Source organism: Python bivittatus, unplaced genomic scaffold, assembly GCF_059951505.1.
Source record: "Python bivittatus isolate LINGU-HERP-01145 unplaced genomic scaffold, Pbiv_v1 ctg000180_np1212, whole genome shotgun sequence".
NCBI lineage: Eukaryota > Metazoa > Chordata > Lepidosauria > Squamata > Pythonidae > Python > Python bivittatus.
The window spans coordinates 323,272-343,987 of record NW_028277047.1 but is presented as its reverse complement, the minus strand read 5'-3'; the positions used below and the strand labels follow the sequence as shown (position 1 = coordinate 343,987).

Sequence of the window (20,716 nt, the reverse complement as noted above, 5' to 3'; positions counted from 1 at the left end):
CCACTGCCCGTCTTGCCTTGTGACCCTTAGTGTATGGAGTGTGCTTGATTTCCAGCTCATTAACTTTTTGCTAAAACTTTAACCCTCTGGCTTCTCCTGTGAGGTCCCTCCCCTCCCCTCCAGTCCAGGGCCAAATCCTCTCTCCCTTCCTTCTCTTCCTTTTCTTCTTTTCTCTCACACTCTCCACTTTTCCTCCTCCTCCTGCTTCTCCTTTCTGCACAAATTCTGGCAGGGCTCTTGTCTGATAGGCTGGCTGAGGACGTCAGTCGCCTCCCTCAGCTGCCCCCTCCATTAAAAAAATAATCCTTTCATTCACTTGAACTTGAACAAACTTTTGTAAGCCATGGAGAGGGGGAAAAAAGAAGGCATAAAATCCATGGGGGAGGCTCGGCTTTGCAGAGCTGGGCGACGCTGATCTGATGGTGGAAGCTCCTCAGCCGCCATCTCCACGGTGGTCCACGCAGCCTTGCCGCTCTGGATCCCCAACCCCCGTGGGGAGAAGAGTTCACCCACAGGCCAGCTAGAAAACGGGGGAGCTGACTTATTCCTGACCAGCCTGGCGCGGTGAGAAGGTCCACTCAAGGTGAAGGTCACCCGGTTTGCAGTCCAAGCCTTCTCCAAGCTCAAGGTAAGACGCCCCCGCCTTGGACGCAGGCAGGAGGACACGGGACGGTTCCAAATGTCCCCCAGGGTCGGGCCCCACTCTTGCTGGTATATCTGACAGGGTGATGCAGAAGGCGAGGCGGGGAGGGGGTTTCGCTAAGGGGCCTCTTCCTGGAGCTTCAGCAGGTGGTGATGGATACCAACGTGCACAAGCGGACTTCATTCAGTTGTCTCCATTTTAGGCAGTTTTGGCAAAAGGCAAGCAAACTCTCTCCCCCTTGGGGAGAAATGGCTCTCTTTCTCTTCTTGTTTCCAGCAAGGTTTATTCCTCCCAAGGTCTCAGATCCCCCTTCCTGGGATTGTTTCCTGTGTCTCCCGAGGGAGACGGTTGCATGGGCTTGGAGGAGAACTTACATATATGGATGTGGGGTGTTACATGTGGGAAACACAAAGCCTTTGCAGGGACTCTCACGGTCCCGGCGATGTTCTCTGTCCGGGGGTAGATGGGGGGACTCATGTCCCCCACACTGCTGGGGCTTTCCCAAGAAATAAGAGGCAGAAAGCATCAACAGGTGCTGAACGATGTGACTCTTTGGGGCTGAACTGCAGGGTCTGGCTCTGGGGACACTTTTCAAGAGGTGAGCGGGCTGTGCCGTTTTTGCCAAGGGCAGATGTCTGCTGAAGGGAATCAGGGAGTCAGGTAGGTGGAGGGAGGGAGGGAAGTGGAAGGAAGAGAGGTTTTGGCAGGCAGGGAAGTCAAGACACCCCTCTGAAGCTGGAAAATCTTTTGTTTCAATGCCTGGCTTTCCCTCAGCTTTGCAGAAATTATTCCAAACTGGTGACCCCACTAATCTGCCCTTCCCAACCAGAAGCCCTCCAGGTGGGCCAGATTCAGACCCATGAAAGATCCTCGCTCTCCACCCCTGCTAATATTTCTTAAATGTCTATATTTTTCTCCTGATAACCAATCTTAACATTCCTGGAAACGGCCTCTTTCCCCCACACCTTTCCTGAGAGTATGCTCCTTCTTTGGGGGAAAAAAGAGTTATTTCCCTGCCAGTGTTTTGAGGAAGGGCTGAAGTGGTGAGGCATTAACTGGGTCCTGAGGCCAAGGTCCTTTTCCTGTGGCAGATTTTGTAACCTCAAGGCAGCTAATTAAATTATGTCATTTCATTTTGCTTTATTTCGCGAGGGCAAAGGTTGTGGAGGACGGAGCAGAGATGCCAAGGCCAGGAGTTTCTCTATTTTCCTGAGGTTGTGAGTGTGAATTTTGGGGAGTGTTTTCTTTCCTACGAAAAGGATGCCAAGACGCTGAGGTTTAGGGTTTTTGTGGATTTCCTGCCTGGCTTTCTGAACTGGCTGTAGAAAGGGGGAAGTCGAGATAATTTAAACCACTGTGAAAGCATTGTGTAAATAATCTTGTGGCTTGGCTGTGTGGGGCAAGCATGCCCACTTTTCCAGAGAGGCTGAGGGATGGGGCCAAGCCCAGAACCCACCAACTCTACGAGAGCGATGGCGATGGCCGGACTGCCTCTCTCGCTGAGCTGAAGGAGAACAGAAAGACTTGGCAAGCTGGCTCTTCCTGGGCCTCCTGGAGAAGGAGCACCAAGGCACCCCAAATAAACGCTTGGCAGGCAGAGAAACGGAGGCAGTATTTGCCTGGGTGATGGGCATGGCCGTGCCCCCAGGGTTGGCAGAGAACTGGAGGTCAGAACAGGTGAATCCTGGAGGGGGTGCAAAGAAGACAAATCTCAGCCCGAGGAGCTCATGCCCACTGGGGTGGCCGAGAGAGAAGGGGAAGGGGAGGCCGAGCGAGAGAAGGCTGCGGCTCCCCCCGCGCATACTAACAAGCTGGGCTTCTCAAAGGTCTTTTTGTCTCTGGAAGCTCCATTCAGGCCTTCTCTTGGGGGGCAGACAATGGGGCTACTGTCTTGCCCGCTCTCCTTACCAAACAGTCAAATGCTTTCACTCCCCCCCATCTCCACCCCCTCCCCACAGGCCTGGCCGGATCCTCAGCAACCGAGTTTGACGGTTTCCAATATCTGCTGCCCGGCAGAGGTTCAGTGGGGAGTCTCGCCCCGCCTTTTCCTCCCCGCCTGGGTCAAAGGAGGGAACAGGGCCAGCCGCATCCCCAGGAGGGATTGCTGGTGGACCGGAGAACGGGCCCAGTTTGCCACACAGAAGGAAAGGGGTCCTTGGGGAGACGGGGGCCTCAATGCACGTGGGCCTCTCGGCGTCTCTGCTCAGTTCTCGGCCTGCCACGTTCCGTCCCCGGCGGCTGCGGGGAGAGGAATAGGAGAGGCTGTGCGGATCTGAGGGAATTTCGCTGCTGGTACGGAAACCAACAGGGCGTAGCAGGATCTCTCCCTTAGAAGGGCTGCAAAACCTTTCAGACACCCCAGGGCAACTGAGGCGGACCCTGCACCGATGTCTGTAAAAGGCCTGAGTTGGCAGAAGCCCCTGCGGCCGCCCATTGCAGCCAGGCACTAAGAGCCACCCCGGCCTGGCCTGCAGGTGCCCTGCAAGATGCCCGAATCGCACTGCAGCTTTGACCGTGCCACTGCCCGGCTGCGCCTCGGACAATGCACCCGTTTCTACTTAAACGCCTCCTGGGTTTCCCCAACTCTTGGTCTGCTTTTCTCCCGCCAGCCATGCTGCTGAGCATGATGGGAGTTGTTACCCAATGCTGCCGAAGGGCAAGAGGGTCAGCATGGCTGCAAGAGCCGGCGGGAAGCACAGGTGCACCGTTCCGATGCAATTCGCCTCCAGAACATTGTCCTGCCCAGCCCAGATGACCAGGCTGAGGGACGCTGGCCGGCCTTGCACCTGTCCAGCTGCTCCTGAGTTCTCCACCCCAGCCAGATCCCTGGAAGCCCAAACACAAGATCTGACAAGCTGCTGCTTGTTCTGGTGCCACCAAGTTGCCCTGGAGGAAGAAACTTATTTGCAGCACAACCTTTCAGAGCAACCCCAGTTCACAGTTTAACCACATTTGCTGAAGGCCAGGAAGGAGCTGCGAGGCTTGTTTACCAGCCTTCAGAAGGTATCGTCGGAAAGTTTCCCTAACCCTAACCTTTCCGAAAGGGGGGACCGGTTGGCGTCCTTTTCCTCAGAGGCGAGCCAGATTGCCGGGGAGGAAGCCCCCAGGACAAGGAAACGTTCTTAAGAAAGAGGCCTGAGGAACCAGTTTCGGCCAAGCCAAACTTTTTGTCTGTCTGGCACAGGGTTGGGTCTGGCGCACCTTCCTGCCTCAACTTCTGAATCCGTTTCTCTGAAAATCCCTGGCATTCAAAGGATGGCAGGGAAACGGGTTGGATTCTGTTCAAATGATGCGTTTTGCAACCCAAATCTGGCACAGCCAGAATCTCACGCAGGAGGGAATTTAGGAAGTAACTCTAAACCTCTGGCCAGACCCTTCAGAGGAAAAAATAGTTATATATTATGTTCTTCTTGTAAAACAGGCTGTAAACTTTTACGTACTGTGGCAGCATCGTTCCCTGCCTAATGAATGCAGGCCGAGGAACACGTAGTTAATGTTTAATGCCTCCAAGATGTTAACAGCCAGCCACCTGTGGGGCCTATTGCAGGGACCGCTTTGGGGCATCTGGGGACCAGGTTGGCGGGGGGGGGGGCAGCCAAGGGCGAGAAGGGGCTGTTTTGCACAGAGAAGAAAGGCAACATTTCAACAGGGGCAGCTTAATGCCATCTGGCAAACTGTCTTCTCTAAAAGCCAAGCAGACCCACCAAATTCTTCTGGGAAAACTTGGAGATTTGGACTGGGGGGTTGGGGGGTGAAGACCGCCAAGATTGCCAAATCCACAGATTGGAGCTGTGGGTCCTAGGATGTCACCCAAGGGGGGTATTGATTTATCGTATGTTTAAAATGAGTAAACTTCAAAAACAAGTTTTTGCAAAGGATGATTCAGGAGCCACAACTGCAGTTTGCCACGGCTCCCTCCTGTCAGCCACTGAAGTTGGCCCCACAACACACCTAACTGTGTCTCTGAATGAATCCTTTTTCTGGGTTGGCCAAAGTACCAGGCTTTGTGCAAATGTCACAATAACCTGGTTAAGCACTATAAGCATTTCACGAGAAAAACAGCCCTTGGAGTTCCACTGGCCTCCCGCTCTTCCCTTGAACTCAGAGCCCAGGTTCATTCTCGCGTGCGCTACAGACTCTGCATAACACGTCTCCGTGAGCAACCTGCGGCCATGGAGCGCGCGAGGGTTTTCGCTCGTACCAAGCCAAACAGGTGTGGTTTCAGAAGCAGGCAGCTATATGGAGTAAGTCAAGCAGGGGGTCTCATAATGCCGTGCAAAATGTAAAAATCAGCCATGGGGTAGCAAATTGGGCTGCTTTGGAAGAGGTACCCCCATATCCCCCCCCCTTTTCTTCTTCCAGAGACCTGGAGAAACTGGTTCTCGTGGGAATCTGCTTTTAAGAAACCTGATTATCTCCCCCCCCCCCCCGCCCATTTATCTGAGAGTTTAAGAAGGGACTTGTTTGTGCCACAAAGGAAAGAAACAGATCTGATGGGGGGTGGGGGAGGCTGCGGAGTCCTTTGATCAAGCCATGGCAGAGGAGGGGAAGGCTGGCAGTTGAGCCAAGAGCTCGAGATAAAATGGGACAAATTGTGGGGGGGGGGGAGGATAAAAGGGAAATGGGCTGAGGGGACGGTTGGCGGGGGAACTCTTCCAGCGAGAGGGGCCCCCTTTGAGGGAGGATCCAGCCTTGGCCACAGACACGGATTTTGGGTGCCAACAGTGAGGAGGCAAGGCCTCTGGCCCTGGGGCAACTTCCGTGGCCAGCCGAGCTTCTTGCAGGGGGTGCAGGCGGTCCCGGGGGGTCTTTGAACGGCTGATCCTCGGGCGAGGGGTCTCCACGATCGAGGTTCATTAACATTCCCTGATGGTTAAAAGCCTCTTGCTGCAAATTTGCCCTGCTTGACAGTCCCGGTGGAAGGAAACACAGAAGGCGACTAAAAACGCAGGGGCAGAGAGAGGGGGTGCGGGCATGGCCTCGCTCTCCCCCCAGGTGGGGAGCTGAGGAACGATTCAGATTGTGAAGATTGCCTGCTGAGCTTCTGCTTGGGCTGCGGTCCAACTGCCCCTTTTCCCTCCCAACTTCCCCTTTCTCTGCAGCTGCCAGGCACCCTTCTGTCCTTCTGGAGCCTTTGGTGGGGCCAGCTGACCCCTCCTCCATGAGGCACCTCGGGGCTGCCTTGCATCCGGTTCCACAAAGCCCGGGTTGCGTGCTGGGCCCCCGGAGCTGGCCCTCGTCCCTCTGCCATCGCCTGGGCCTTCGCAGCTGGCAAGGAAGGGAGCCAGGAAGAGGCCTTGGGCATTGCCCTGGCACTAGTCAAGCAGGATGCACGGGCGAGCATCTTGGCAAATCGAAGCGGAATTAAAATATTCCCATGAACGCAGGCCTAGCGAAACAGCCCCCAGAGAGGTCGGGACAGAGAGCACTGAAGCTGCAGCAGGAGGAGAATGTGTCCTCACCCAGAGCAGACTGACCCCGAGAAGATGCCCCAGTCGGCCCCCTCCGCCTCCGCTCTGGCCACGGGACACAGGCTGGGGGAAACAGGCCGGCAGAGGGGACTCTGTGGGTGAGCAAGCAGAGAGCCCTCTCCTGGCTGGCCCTTCGGGACGTTTCCAAAGAGGGTCGTGTCCAGATGAAAAAAGCCTTTCTTGTTTCAAGCAACAGGAGGGGTGTTTTCTCTTTGCTGGGAACAGGGTTAAAATGGGGGGGGGGAGCTTGAAGAATGGGCAGTCACTCAGTGGGAATCGCACTCTGTGCGTGCGGGTGCGTGTGCATGTGTGTGCGTGTGAGTGAGACTCAGCCTCCTTTTCCTTTCCCCGGAGGAGGAGGAGGAGGAGGAGAGGCCATAAATGAGTTGCCTTCGGAGACGACGCCAGCACCGCAACCAGGGCTGGCGCCTGGTCATTTCAGCAACCTGACAAGGAAGTGTGTTCATTGGCCTTGCTTGACCACTAGGCAGAACTTCTTAGAAAAAGGGGGGGGGGAGAGATTTGGGACGCCCGCCCTTAGTTGACTGCGCCCGCCCTTAGTTGACTGCGGCTTAATCTGCCTCCAACTAACTTCCCCGGGGGATTTTTTTGCAATTAGCTGGGGAGTAACACCCCACTGCATTTGGGGGCAAAAGACCCTCCCTGTAAGACTCCCAGCCTTCTCCCCCTTCCCTTCCCTTCCCTTCCCTTCTCAAATGACTTACTTTGCTTAGCAACAGGGCTACCCCAGTTCACCTCACTTCTCCTTGTTTGTGCTGCCAGCTAGACCTGATTCCTTTTAATGGGGCCATTTGATACTCTGATTAAATCAAGGCTTGTCCACACCACAATGTCCAAGTAGGGAACATAAGCCAGGCCTGGATCCGGCCCAAGATCGATGGCATTCTGTTTCCCTCGGCAGCCAGCGAGCGAGACGCACGCGGGCTAAAGAATGCCAGCTGGCCCAGGAGTGAAATCAGTGTGCGAAAAAAGTGAAAGTAGAAGGAGCCAGGTTTCCATTAAACTGTGAACTGGAGGGCTGTGGTGGGAGGACAGAAAGGGGGTCAAGAGCCCCCCAAGGAAAGCAGAGTACCGTGTAACTGTCGAAGAATTGTGGGGTGGTGAGGAAGCCCCAGCTCCCATTCCCCCCCCGGGATGGACGATGACGTGGGGCTTTATTGGTCTGTTGTGGTTTAATCCCGCCCCCCCATATTCCCCTCAAGCCCTCCTGCAGAGAACATCCCCCAATGCCGGAGGTTAGTGTGAGCCCCCTAATCTGCCCCCCTTCCTCCCTCCTCTGCCCCAGATGACCTCGGCCACCAAGGTGTATTACAGCCAGACGACTCAGACCGACAGCCGTCCCCTGATTGGCCCAGCGCTGCGGAAGAGGCGGGTCATGACCAAAGACGGGCGAAGCAATGTGAGGATGGAGCACGTCGCTGGCAGGCGCTTCCTGTACCTGAAGGACTTGTGGACAACCTTCATCGACATGCGGTGGCGCTACAAGCTGATCCTCTTCTCGGCCTCCTTTGCCGGGACGTGGTTCCTCTTTGGGGTCATCTGGTACCTGGTGGCCTTGCTCCACGGCGACCTGCTGGAGTTCGACCCTCCCGCCAACCACACGCCGTGCGTCATGCAAGTCCACACGCTGACCGGCGCCTTCCTTTTCTCCCTGGAGTCCCAGACCACCATCGGCTACGGCTTCCGCTACATCAGCGAGGAATGCCCGCTGGCCATCGTCCTACTCATCAGCCAGCTGGTCCTCACGACCATCATGGAAATCTTCATCACTGGCACCTTCTTGGCCAAGATCGCTCGGCCCAAAAAGAGGGCAGAGACCATCAAGTTTAGCCAGAACGCGGTCGTGGCTCAGCACGACGGCAAAACTTGCTTGATGATCCGGGTGGCCAACATGCGCAGAAGTCTTCTGATAGGCTGCCAGGTCACGGGGAAGCTCCTTCAAACCTACCTCACCAAAGAAGGTGAGAACGTCCAACTCAACCAGGTCAATGTGGACTTCCAAGTCGACACGTCTTCCGACAGCCCCTTCCTCATCTTGCCTCTCACCTTCTACCACGTGGTGAATGAACGCAGCCCCTTCCGGGACATGGCCCTGCGCACAGGAGAAGGAGACTTTGAGCTGGTGGTGATTCTCAGTGGCACCGTCGAATCCACCAGTGCAACGTGCCAGGTTCGCACCTCTTACCTCCCCGAGGAGATCCTTTGGGGCTACGAATTTACTCCGGTCATTTCTCTCTCGGCCAGCGGGAAGTACGTCGCCGACTTCAGCCTGTTTGAGCAGGTGATCAAAGTGGCCCCTCCATGCTGCCTCCACGAAACCACGCGGTTCGGTGACCCCGAGAAACTGAAGCTGGAGGAATCCTTTCGGGAGAAAGCCGAGCGGGAAAGCGCCCCCCTGAGCGTCCGGATCAGCAACGTTTGAGTCCTCCTGGGGTGACTGGTCTCCCGTAGCTTCTAGGCATCCGTCGCAGGCCCCCCGCCCGCTGTGTTCCCTGCTTCCCTGCCAACCTCTTCAGCTGCTGGTGGGGAGGAGGCTCCCCAAAAGAGAACGCAGAAGAGCCTCCTCAGCCTCCAGCAGAACGAACGTTTCCTCCTCCAGCATCGCCTCCTGTGCGCTTTTATTCCCCTTTTCCTTCCTTTTTTTGAAGCACACAGGGTGGCAGAGGCAGGGCTCACAAGGGCAGCTGAACGCGCCAGCAGCGAGGCAGTCCTGAAACCTGGAAGTGCCTGAGGCTTCCCTGTGCGCAGCTCCGCTCCAGCCACGCTGGCTCGCGGGATCCTTGCTTTGAATCTCCAAAAGCTCGGGATCCCCAAACTCAAGGCAGCTCCAGCCCCTGTGAGAAACAGGAAGGGTCCTGGTCTCTGCCCACCCGCGGGGGACCCTGTGATCGCAGCTGCCGTTTTGCTATTATGACTGTAGAAATAGACATCAGAAATGCTGCAGCTTTTGAGCCCAGGAAGGAGAATGAATGAGAACGCAGCCCCAGTTCTCCCACTGGCTTGCTGCTGAGAAAGTGGCCCTCGCTACTGGCATGATAGAGGGCAGTGGAGAAAAACAGGAAGGGGAAGGATTGCGTCCAGCTGGGGAAACCCATCTGATTCTATGCTAGTTGAAAATCAGCCGGTGGTGCCTGTTCCTAAAGCTAACATAAAGCTCCATGTTTTTCACCTTCGTCCGGCCAAATTCACCCCAAGTATTTTGTTTCAAATATCTCAGTAAATGTAGAGGGAAACTGAGGCACTAAACGTTTAATGGACTTTGAAGCCAAAACAATCCTGCCCGGTCACAGAGTGCCTGACGCTGGGGAATCCGCCAGTTCCCCAAACTGTGCCAGAAAGAGGTCCGCTTGGGGAAAATGGATCCCTTTGGGCGTGTGCCTGTTTGCAGCTGGATGACCACTTCAGTCAGGATTGCCCCAAAATTTCCGCCCCAAAGAAGAGTCTGGCTTTTGCAGTTGAGGTCTTCAAAGGAGCTGGAGGAGGCAAAGCATGCTGAAAACCTGTGGTTACTTGCGGCTCCTGAGGGCTGGATCGATTGCGCTGTGGGGTCATCCCTGGCTGGCTCTGCGCGGGAGACAAGCCGGACTGGCGTCAGATGGCTTCTTGCAGGGACAGGAGAGTCCAAACTGGTGTTTTGCACATCAAGGAAGAGGGAGAGTATAGCTTCCTCTCGGGACATAAATGTCTGTTATGATATATATATATATATATATATATATATATATATATATATATGTTTATTTATATAAAGGATCTATATGTTGCTACTCTTGAAAAAAAAAGCAGAGCAAAGAAGAAAGGAGTGAAAGAGTTATGCTGCACTTTGTCAAAACAAGTTAAAGAGCAGACGCAGAACCAAAAAGGAAGTTAATCAGAGATTATCCTGTAGTCTTTATCCCTTTCTTCCACTGCTCTAAATTTCTAACACAAAATTCCCAACTCCTGCAAAAATTTCCTTCCTTCCTTCCTTCCTTCCTTCCTTCCTTCCTTCCTTCCTTCCTTCCTTCCTTCCTTCCTTCCTTCCTTCCTTCCTTTCCTCCCTCCCTCCCTCCCTCCGTCCCTCCCTCCCTCCCTCCCTCCTTCCTTCCTTCCTTCCTTCCTTCCTTCCTTCCTTCCTTCCTTCCTTCCTTCCCTTTTTTTTTAAAGTTTGCACACTGGACTTATGCCTAATAAGTAGAACTTCGCAGGTTGATTGAAACATGCTTTGAATTAAGACCCCCTTTCCTGAGTTGCACATGAATTTAAGGGCAATTTCTCCCCCCCCCCTCAATTTCACGAAGGTGCTCGGTCTGTTTTCTTCGGAGCAGTTGCACAAAGAGGGTGTGTTTCTGTGTGAGAGACCAATTCATGAAGACCAAAGGCTTTTGGAAGGCTAAGGGGAGACCTGGAGATTTGAAATGACCAGTTGGATCAGTATTTTCCATTCCAATCCATTCCATTCCATTCCAATCTAATGAAGATCGGAGCGGAGGTCTTCCAGCATCCCCGGTTTCCCCACCAGCTCCGTGAAGCTGGGCTGCAGCGGGCGGGACAGGCCGGAGGGAACGCGGTGATCCCGTCCACTGGGGAGGGCTGGAGAAGGAAGGTGGGGCAGAGGAGGAGGGAGGAGTGTCAAATGAGGATCTGCCTCTGGGAGTCTTAGAAGGTGCCGGAAGGGGGCCTGGGGGTGGAGAAAGAATGCAACAGTTGCCTCGCCCGTCCCCAAAGTCAGCCCGGTAAAGTTTTGCGAGACACGACCAGGGAGAAAGGGGCTGAGTTAAGCGGTAACTGCGGTCAAGTAATTGTTGACTGCAGCTTCTTCTTTCTAAGGATGTCTGAGGGCTAGATTTCCTTCCGGCTTCCTCTTAGGAGGACGGGGCCATGTATGACGTTGAGTATCGCCAGCTCTGCAGGCCTCAAATAAAGGAAGGGTGTTCTTGTTTTTGTTTCTTATTTTTGGAAATAAAGATACAGAAGAAAAGACAGAAAATAGAACGTGCAGATATTTGGGGGCTCGCACTTGCACAGAGGAAGACAGGAAGGGAGCCTTCCAAGTTAGGAAACGAAAGTGATCCAAAACAAAAATTGGGACGAAGCAATATACCTTTCCATTATTTATTTCCCAAAGCATCCTGTGCACCATTTATTGCACTCCGACCGGGTGTTCCAGCAAAACAGTCACTGTGAGACTCAGAAAGAGGAAAGGAACATCCAGGCTGGTCAGCAGCTGGAGTTAGCCCAGGTGGTCATTTCTCCCGCTGCTTATGCTTCCACTCTCTTAGCCAACACAGTTCCTGTGTTTGTTACAACCCCCACCGCACCCAAGGACTGGCCAGATGTTTTCTGACTGAGTTCAAGCTGCACGTTAACTTGATTCCCGTTTTTAAAACGTTTGTTTTGTGCCTAGTAATTATGTACTGTATTTCAGAAATCTGAAGGTTTTTATCCACTGAGGAAGACTTTTTGCACTAAAAGTCCAATTTTATTGGCGGGTGAAAGGGAGCTGTTTCTTTTGTTTAGAACAAAAGCACTAAATAAAGAAATGTTTAAAAGTCCGATTTTCAAATGTCTTGGAGATGTTGCTTTAATGGATGCTGATATAATTAAATCAGTCCATCATTACCCTCAGAACAGTGAAGAGGGAGATGTTTCTGAGCAGCCCAGCGTTACTATCCAGCGTTGGCCTCCTAATTTTATTCAGTATCAGGAAGTCAGGTGCAAAAAAAGAGAAGGGCGCTGGCGCTTGTAGAGTGGGGCATGGTGGGGATTTCAGCGGAGGAAAACTGAACTCCCCGATTGCAAACTGCCCCTCGTTTCGAGCAGAGCGGGTTCCTACCCGCTTACACGCGCCGAGGCAAACGAGTACCGCGACTTTTAGACGCGCAACACACGGTCGTGGCTGTTCCCAGACACGGGCAGGTGCCGGAAAGTCCTTTCCGCCACGCCCGACCCCCTCCTCCTGGAGTCGGGGCCCTTTCCCCTCTCTGTCCGTCTCCTCCTAGGCGAGAGTCGCTCTCGGCGAAGAGGGATCGGGGCCACGCGGGCTGGCCTGCAATCTGTGGTCCCAGCTGGAGACCCGCGCAGGGCGCTTCGTGGATCAGGGGCTCCTTCCGGAGAGGGGCCCCCTCAACTCTGGCCCCTTCCCTCCAGAAGCGATCGGGAATTTGGAAAAAGGCGGCGGGGTTTTTTTACTGGTTCAGCGGTTGCAGTCAGTTCCCCCCAGGCGGCTGTACGGTGAGCGCACTCCTGCCCTGGAGGCCCGGCGGGCTCACGCAAGCGGGCGCGCCCCTCTTTGCCAACGGACAAGGTGGGCGGGGGGAGCATAGGCTTCGCCGCCAGCGGCAAGCGCCCCTTCTCGCCCGGCAGCCTCGGGACCGCGTGGGGTGCTCCGGGGCGCCCCCTGGGCCGCCGGGCCGCGGTCACCTGGCCCCGGGGGTCTCATCCTGGCGCAGCCGACCCAGTAAAGCCTTAGACGGACGCCGCCAGCTCCGCGCTCTCTCGGCTGCCCGCTTTGGCGTCTTCTGGCGACGGCCTCGGCGTCTTTGCTGTCCCCCTGGGCCCTGCGGGCCCGCCGAGCCCCGCCCCTGTGCAGCCAGGCCCGGGCTGAGCGGACGCAGCTGCGGAGGTGGCGCTGAGGGCTCCCGCTCGGAGCCGGGAAGGACGGGACTCCTGCGGGGCTCCGGTCCCGACCCCTTCTGCTTCGCCGGGGTCCGGCCGCAAGCCCGCAGCTTCTGAGCTCCTCTTGCTGACCGGGAGCTTGGTTTGGGCAGGCTGCTGGGCCGGTACCGGGGCCTCCTGGGCGCAAGGCTCCGGACATCATCTTCCGGGGATCCCGCAGTCGCCCAGCTCAGGCGGTTCCTCCCCGGTGCTCTTTTTGGCCAGTTTCGGCCATTTCCAGCCGTGCTCCGTTCTGGACTCGCACCCGCCCCTCCCCTTGGTCTTAAATCGTAAAGTTGCAGTACAGGCAGATTTATAGCAAGTCAGCAATACAGCAGACAGTAAATCCCTAGCAAAACAGCCTTAGCAGCAGGGCCAAGCTCTATTCAGAAAACGCACTGAAGCAGAATGGAGGCGAAAGGCGATGCTCCTCCATCTGCTGAACCTTATTGTGCTCAAGGAGCATCTCTCGGGTCTGAGGGCCTGCTTGGGCCCCCAGGGGTCAGCACGGAGTCCGTCACATTGGGGGGCTTGCGGAAAGGAAGGGCAGGGGTCCGCTGCTGCCATCGGGGGCTCGGCCAGGCTGCCCACCCTCAGAAGGTGCTCTGCCAACCCGAGCTTCCAGTGCCAGCCGGGCAGCAGCAATGCTTGGGGTGCAGCGCGTTGTTTTACTTAAATGACTGTATAAATATAAACAGAAGAGGGTGCTGGAAAGCTCAGCTGATGGTGACGTCTCCTGCTTTCTCTGTTCTGGGGAAACAGAGCAATGAGGCCGCAACTGCTGAGCTCGAAGAGGGTGTCGGGTCACGGCGAGTTCCTCTTTAAAGACTTTCTTGCTGACCGTAAGAAAAAAGTCCTGCCTTCCAGGGGAAGTTGTTCCTGACCCACCAAATCCCCCCCTGAAATCTTCGCTGCTGATCAGACACAGAGCAGAAGCCAGCTGGGGTCTCTGCATGCCGGGTGCCGGGGGAGGCCCAGTCCCGACAACCCCAGGAGGAAACCTACAAGCCAGCCACCGCACCCAAGGCCTGGAGGCCTGCAGTAAACCCCACCAAAGGTCCGGCAATTTGGGGCTTCCTGGCAAAGAAGAGTGGGCAAGCACGCCTTGAGCTTGCTTCAAAACACTTGCAAGTTGTTCTTACCAACTTCAGAAATGTTCAGGTTGCCCTTTGCTGCATTTTCCCTGCCCCTAGAAGAGCTCACCCAAAGAACACTATGGGTTTTTTCCGCACAATGGCCCCATTGCAAGGAGATTGAACCTGCTTCCCCAAAGCTGCCTTGATTCTTCCTGCTCCTCCTCTAAGAGTGCCCACCTGAACCTGGCTGGTTTTGAACAGCTAACCAGAGTTGAACCAGTCCTTGGATGGGGGGCCATCAGGTGATCCCAGGGCTGTAGATTGGGAATCCACGCATCACCCCATGGGGAAGCGGTGGCGTTGTTTCCAAGCAAACGGCGCAGCTTTCCCAGGAGTCAAGCTTCGCTTGGAGGGGGGACCTTTCTTCTTGGTTCTGGGGAGGCTTTGAGCCCTCCAGCTGGACCTTGGGAAGGAAGTCCAGGCATTTGCTGCTGCTTTTTCTGGATGTGTCAGACCTTCCTTTTATTAAATTTAGGGGTTGCTTGGCTCCTCCGGCTGAGTTTTCATTTCTGCAGAAGCAGAGCTGGGCCACGTGGCTCACATGTCCAGGCCACCACCCAGCCAGATGGACTTCCAAGCAGCACCAAAACATAAATGAGGAAGTTTCCTTGCCAAAGCAGAGGAGGGAGAAGAGAAGACGCCCTTTTCCTTCAGATTCACTTTGCACAATCGTCTCCGGAGGGACAAGATGAGCCCCTGCGCCCTCCTCGCCTTCCTGCTCTTCCACCTTGCAGGTGAGCGAAAGGGACGGCCCTGCCGAGGCACGTCTTCTTCCTGGGGGCGGCCGAGGCTGTTTTCTCAGCAGTGGCTCTTCCCCCGACGACACTTTTCCCATGCCCAGAGAGGCTCTTCTTGCCCAGATGGGCTTGAGCTCAGTGAGGCAGCTTTCAAAAGGTGGTGGGTTTCCTGAGAAAGCTGGGAGAGGGGCGAGTCGCTGCTTTGGCCAGGATGGGAGCTTACTGGGGGGGGCGGGCTGGGCTGGGGGAGTCATTAAATGACAGGCGGGGTATCCAATAAAACGTCTCGTCAGAAGAGTAAGAGGGGGCAGGCTCCTTGGGGCCACTATGAAGCTGGGCAGTGAATTCACTGCACCCACAGGAGGCAGAGCCCTGGCACCCAAGCGGGCACTCACAACAGAAGGCTGGCATGTTCTGTTTCTTTTTTTTTTCACACAGTGGTTGCTTGTAGCTTTGCACCCCATCCTTTCAATCCTCCCCCTCCGACGGCTGCTTCACCATCTCCGCTTCTTCTGTGCCTGCCAGACCACAGATGGGCGCAATGCGATGCCCCTCTGGATGGCTCTCTGGCCGGCAGGAAAACCCAAAGTCCCTCGGTGCCGTCGGCTGGGCACGTCGAGGGCCGCGCTGCAAGCTTGCGCCAAAGTCAAGGGAAGCGGGAGGGGGCCGAGGCTTGGCAGTTGGTGGCGCTGAGCAGCAGAGGGCGGCATCAGGACGGTAGCATGCAATGCAGTATTGACGGGGGGGTGTGGAGCACAGCTGCGAAGGATGGAAAAGCACTGCCTAAGAGGGACTGGCGTAAGGAGGCAGGAGGGGAGGAACCTGCTGGTGTCATGGAGCTGTTGTGGGGGGGGTTGATAAAAGGGAAATCAGGTGTGCCCAGGTTGGCCGCCCCTCCCATCCCCACTTCCACCCAGAAGACAAACCGCAGGAGATGGCCACCTGCTGCTCCGGGTCCCGAAGGAGAGCTCTCTTTGGACGGCTTCGTGGGTGGGGAGGCCTCCAGAGTCAGGGTCTGCGGTCCTGACGAGCGCCCTGTGCTCTCTCTCCCGTGTGCCCAGGGGCAGCCGTGGCACCCGTCCCTGCCTGGAAGGCCATTCCCGTGGGAGGCTCCATCACGTTGCCCGTGACCGTCCCCAAGGGGGCCAGCGTCAACAACCTCCTCCTGAGGTCCGCCTCGAGAGGAGAAGGGATCGCGATATGGCTGTCCAGCAAAGTCCTCACAGTCGTGAGCATGCTCTATGCCGGCCGAGTGGCCTTCCTGGAAGACAAGCTCGCCTTCAAAATTGCCCGGGTCAGCCTGGACGACGGGGGCACCTACGAAATCTCCACGAACATGCAGTCCTCCGAAAAGACCCTTGGCAGCTTCACGGTGGCCGTATTCAGTAAGGAATCTCCCTGCGCGTGGATAAATAGCCAAGCTGTGTTGCCGGGGATTGCATAGACGGTCCCGCTGTTCAGGTTGCCGGGCAGGGGGAGTTGGGGTTAGAGGAGTAGGAGGAATTTGGACTGGGGCGAAGCAGTTTTCTAGGTACAGTAAAGTAGGAAAAGGGACAGACTAAGCTGATCTCAAGGAAATCGAGTCCCTCTGAGTTCCTCATCTGCTTGTTTGTATCCAGCCCCTGTTTCTGTCCCATTTTCTGGACTGTTAATACATTAACTGGAGATATGAGGCTGGGGGGGCGGTCACACTAGTTCAGGCTGAGCTAGGGGATGTATTTAAAGACGAGCCTTGGATGGTCTGACTTTCAGACCGCTTGGCTTGGCCAGATGACCTCTCCAGCAAAAGTCTTGCCCTCATTAATGCTTTGAACAGCACTTTCCCTACTCAGGGTTTTCTCTTTTTTTCAAGGAATTTTCAGTTCCTCAGTCACTTATTGACGAGGTTCTGCGAGAAAGGCAGAAGTTGGTCTGACTTATGCCAGCGAATGTGGGCCAAGAGCTGATTCACTTTGCAGAGCAGCAAGAAAATGGATTCTGCACTCGACGAAGGGGTAGCTCTGCTCCCCTGGAAGTGTTCGGGGGTTGGGCTGGATGGCCTCAAGGGCCCTCCCTGCTTTAGGATTCCAGGTCTTTCCTCCTCCTCCTCCTCCTCTTCCCCCCCCCCCCGAATTGCAACCCTTCTGTCTCCCCTGCCAGATATCAACAAAACGGTGAACTCCTTGGACAACTCTTCCTGCACCATTGATCTCCTCTGCGAGGCAGGAATGGGGCCAAGGAACAAGGTGACTTACTCCTGGAAGGACAGAGATACGGGCGCCACCCTGGCCCAGGGTCCGTTGCTCCAATGGATTGTGCACACCAACAACAAGGTGGCCTACACCTGCACGGCCCAGATCCTCACCACCCAGAGTGCCATGGATGTCGTTCTCGAGCAGCCTTGCATCCAGAGCTCTGCCGTTCCAGGTAAAAAGCAGCCAGGAATGCAGGGCCTGCCCAAGAAAGGGCCCCCGTCCTGCCTGGCTTCTGCCTCCCGAGCAGTTCTCTGAGCCTCCAGTTGGTGTCCACTTGTGGCTGGTAAAGGTTTCTCTGTGCTAATCACCGGGCCGGGGGGGGGGCAGGGGCATTGAAAGTGCCCCTTCTAACCCTTGGCCAGAATGCAGATTTGCGTTTCCTGTGCCTCTGGTCTGCACGCAGCGCAGGGGCCCTCCTTAGCGTTGGCAGCTTGGCACAAAGACCAGCAGCTGGTGTTCCTGCCCCCTGCTGGTCACGGCTGTTCAGTTGCCTTGGCAGTTGGAAACACCTGCCTGCTCGAGGCCGAGAGATAAAGATTCAGCTCTGCCGGACCAAGCGAAGCCTTGCCTGGCAAGAGAAGAGAAGACCTCTTGCCTTGGTCTCCCGCAGCTGTCCTCGGTCCTTTTTTGGCAGAGAAGCCCAAATCTTCAAATCTGCACGCACCACTGAATGGGGCCCTTGGCAAGGCCTTGGTGCCTCCGCAAAGACTTATTCCGTGGGCATAATCGAACTAGGCGGGGCAGTTCCCAGGTTGGGCCATGGCTCTGGCTACTCAAGGAGTAAAGAGAGACCTCAGATGCTTCCGATGCCAGAATGAGGCTCAAGGAAGCCACGCTGTCCCTTCAGAGCTCCCAAAATGCAAACCTTGTAAGAAATATTAGTGCAGCGTGCCCAATTAGCATTTTTGAGATCTAAGCAAATTTGTCAGCTGTGTTTAGAATAGCTGCATTTCTGAAGTTTGCAGAAGCAAATGTTCTTTCTTCATTTTCGTTGTCCTCTGCATTATTCATTGGTTTCATTACTGGGTATTCAGCAATTCTTTTTGAAGTTCTTTAAGTCATTATTTGGCTAACCCTGCCACACGGCGATGTGGGTGAAGCGGGGGAGACATGAGAAAGGAGAGTCATTTACACGGGCCAAGGCAGTCTGGATCAAAAGGGGCCTTGCAGAAAGTTTGGAATCTAAAATATCTAAATGCAAAATGAGGGACGAATTCAAAGTCACAGCAACAGAGAGACAGGAACTTAACCAAAGGGAATCATCACTACCCAAGGTGGCATCTTCTGGATGTGTTGCGCTCCAGTTCTCATCAGCCCCGCTGGGAAAGGGTGATGGGCAATGCCAGGCCAGGGAAGGTGGTTCTCCTGATTCCAGGCCGCGCTGCACTATGGCACCAAGCAAAATGCAGACCGGCTACGTTTGCTAGGAGGACTCGGGCTGAGATGGTCAAATCTGAAATCTGCCGCCAATTGGTCACAGTTGGTTTTAATGTCTGCCTGTGCGAGTGAGGTGCCCGGCTCGGCCTTGCCAGTCACACGGGGCATGTGAAGTTAGTGTGGCTTTTCATGTTAGTGCTGATATCCAGGTGTTTGCACTGACAGTGATCCCTTTGCCATCAGGTTGGACTTGATTGTCCCACTCAGCTCTGCCTCTGGCTGAGCAGCTGTAGAAGCTGCCTCCTCCTCTTCCTCCTCCTCCCCCTCCTCGGGAGGGGCACCTCGGGGCCCCCTCACCAGGTCCCCACAGCTCTGACCAGCCTCCACCTCCCTCCCCTCCAACATCCTTCTTCACGGCCACCCTGGGCGGGTTGCTCAGGCGTTCACGTCCCCCCCTTCCATTTTCCGCCATAGGTCGATCGGTGCTGGGCCTGGTGTCGCTCCTAGCCAGAGGGCTCCTCGTGCCCGCCGTGACTGCTGCCGTGCTGCTGCTGTGACTGAAGAAGACCGCAGGTGGCTGCTTCCCGCACCAGGGGTCTCTTCGGCCTCCCCCTCTGGCTGCCAAGTCGCCTCAAGGGGGCAGCCGAAAAGGCCCAATGGAAGCTGAATGTGGCGCCCGCCTTCGAGGTGGACCAGATCAGGCAACGCTCCGCAGGAAGAGCAGAACTCTGTTTTATTGAGATGGGCTACTTGGTTGTACTTTACCTCCCCCCCTTCTATCCCAGTGAATCAGGGTCTCTTCCAAACACTGTCTAAGGGACGTTTCGGCCCCCGCCCTGCTTAGGTAAGGGGCCTTGCCTATCCCTCAAGGCCAGCCCGCCTGCCGCCTCCCCGAGGGTCCCACACACAGGGGCTTCCTAGCGATCTCCGCAGGAGCCGGCTGGCAGAGCCGGCGCCCGCAGGGCCAGTACTTCAGGGACGGGGCAACCTATCCGGCAGATGGCGGTCGTGAGCTGTGCTTTTTAAAAAGCGGCTTCGGGTCTGGGATGAGGTTTGCACGTAAGGTGCTTCAGGTCTGGGCACTTCCTGTTGCTACTCATTAAAAGACAGACATGGCGAGCCTTTTCTGTGTTGGTCCTCTTGGGAGAAGCATCAGACGAAGATGGGTCTCCCTGAAAGCCCCGTCCCTGAGAAAGCCTGGGGGACGAGGCAGGAGAAAGCCCCCAGGTCTTCCAAGGACGTCCCGTCCCCGTCTGGGCCTCCAGCTTCACCGAGGAGGGAACCTTTAGGGTTGCTCCAATTCTGCCCCACCGGAGGCTGATAGATGGCCCAGACCCTGACAGAAGCTGAGCCCAGGCGCTCGGAGAAACCGGATTCGTGCGTGGTGCTAAGCCCCCTCTCGTGCAGCCTTGATTTGCTTCGCGCAGCCCAGGAAGGCAAACCAAATTCATGGCCAGGGATATCGGGACTCCAGCCCAGTCTTAGTGTGAACCATGGTTACTGTGTGGCTTAGTGTGTTGGGTGCTCACAGCCTGGTGGGCAGTTCAGCCATCAGGTTAAGCAGAGTTTGCATCAGGAGGTGGCCCAGAGGAACACTGATGATGCAGCGATGCTGAGGTTGCCACCGCTTCCTCTTTTCAGCTGGGCAGAAGAAGGGCCCCGAGGGCGAGGCTGTTTCAGAACTTCCAAGGAATGATCAGCCAGCATCTTCTCTCCTCCTTTCCGCTTTGCAAAACTCGGGGGCGGGGGAGAGCCAAGATGGCTGCGGGTGGGTGTTCATCTGACAGCATCCGCTATAACTTGAGCCACCAGCTGTGGTCCCACCCAACGTCCCCGTCGTCTCCGAGGTAGACTGATCCCGGCTCCTTCAAGCCATTTTCATGCGCCTCGTCTTCACGGTTGCCTTCTGTTAACCTGGTTGCAGCTGGATTGCAGCCTCGGGGCCCCCACACGGATGAAATACTCTGGAAAGTTACTCCTTATCACCTGCAAGAGGTGTTTCGGTCGCAATGACCGACCAGCTCTATCCTCGTCGTCTTGGGCGACGAGGACGGCTGGGAACAGGTCAAAGAGTTTGGCTGGTGCCACAGAGCGCTTCCTCCAGGCCGAGCCTGACCCTTCTGCTTGCTGGAGAAGGTGCTGGGCCGCCTGTCACTTGGCTCCGGGTGCCCCCCCCAACCCGGCTGAGCCAGCCCCTTTGGCTGTTCAAGCCAGCTGCTCGTGGACGGAAATCAGACACGGAACGCTCCAAGTGGAAAAGAGATGTTGTTTTCATCCGCGTGCCAGCTCCGAGGTCCAAAACCACTCCAGGCATTTAATATTTATGCCTGGAGCTGCAGCCTGCTGGCAGCCAGCGAGCGAGCGTGTGTGGGTGTTGTGGGAAGTTTCCTCCATGAGCCAGCCTGGGACGCAGCACGTGTGTGTGTGTGTGTGTCTGTAACGCGTTGTTGCCCCCTTCTGT

General features: G+C 55.8%; 2 protein-coding genes across 2 annotated transcripts; both read left to right on the top strand.

Moving 5' to 3' along the window:
- The first annotated feature begins 206 nt into the window (after window positions 1-206).
- KCNJ10 (potassium inwardly rectifying channel subfamily J member 10) lies at window positions 207-9,792 on the top strand. The gene is made up of 2 exons (XM_007429080.3): window positions 207-628; window positions 7,421-9,792. The coding sequence occupies exon 2, from the start codon at window positions 7,421-7,423 to the stop codon at window positions 8,555-8,557; it is 1,137 nt and encodes a 378-aa protein (XP_007429142.1). The 5' UTR covers window positions 207-628; the 3' UTR covers window positions 8,558-9,792.
- Window positions 9,793-14,490: 4,698 nt separating this feature from the next.
- Window positions 14,491-19,374, top strand: LOC103050461 (SLAM family member 5). The gene is made up of 4 exons (XM_007429079.3): window positions 14,491-14,641; window positions 15,706-16,029; window positions 16,784-17,050; window positions 18,730-19,374. Exons 1-4 carry the CDS (start codon window positions 14,596-14,598, stop codon window positions 18,810-18,812), a joined length of 720 nt encoding a protein of 239 aa, XP_007429141.1. The 5' UTR covers window positions 14,491-14,595; the 3' UTR covers window positions 18,813-19,374.
- Window positions 19,375-20,716: the final 1,342 nt, after the last annotated feature.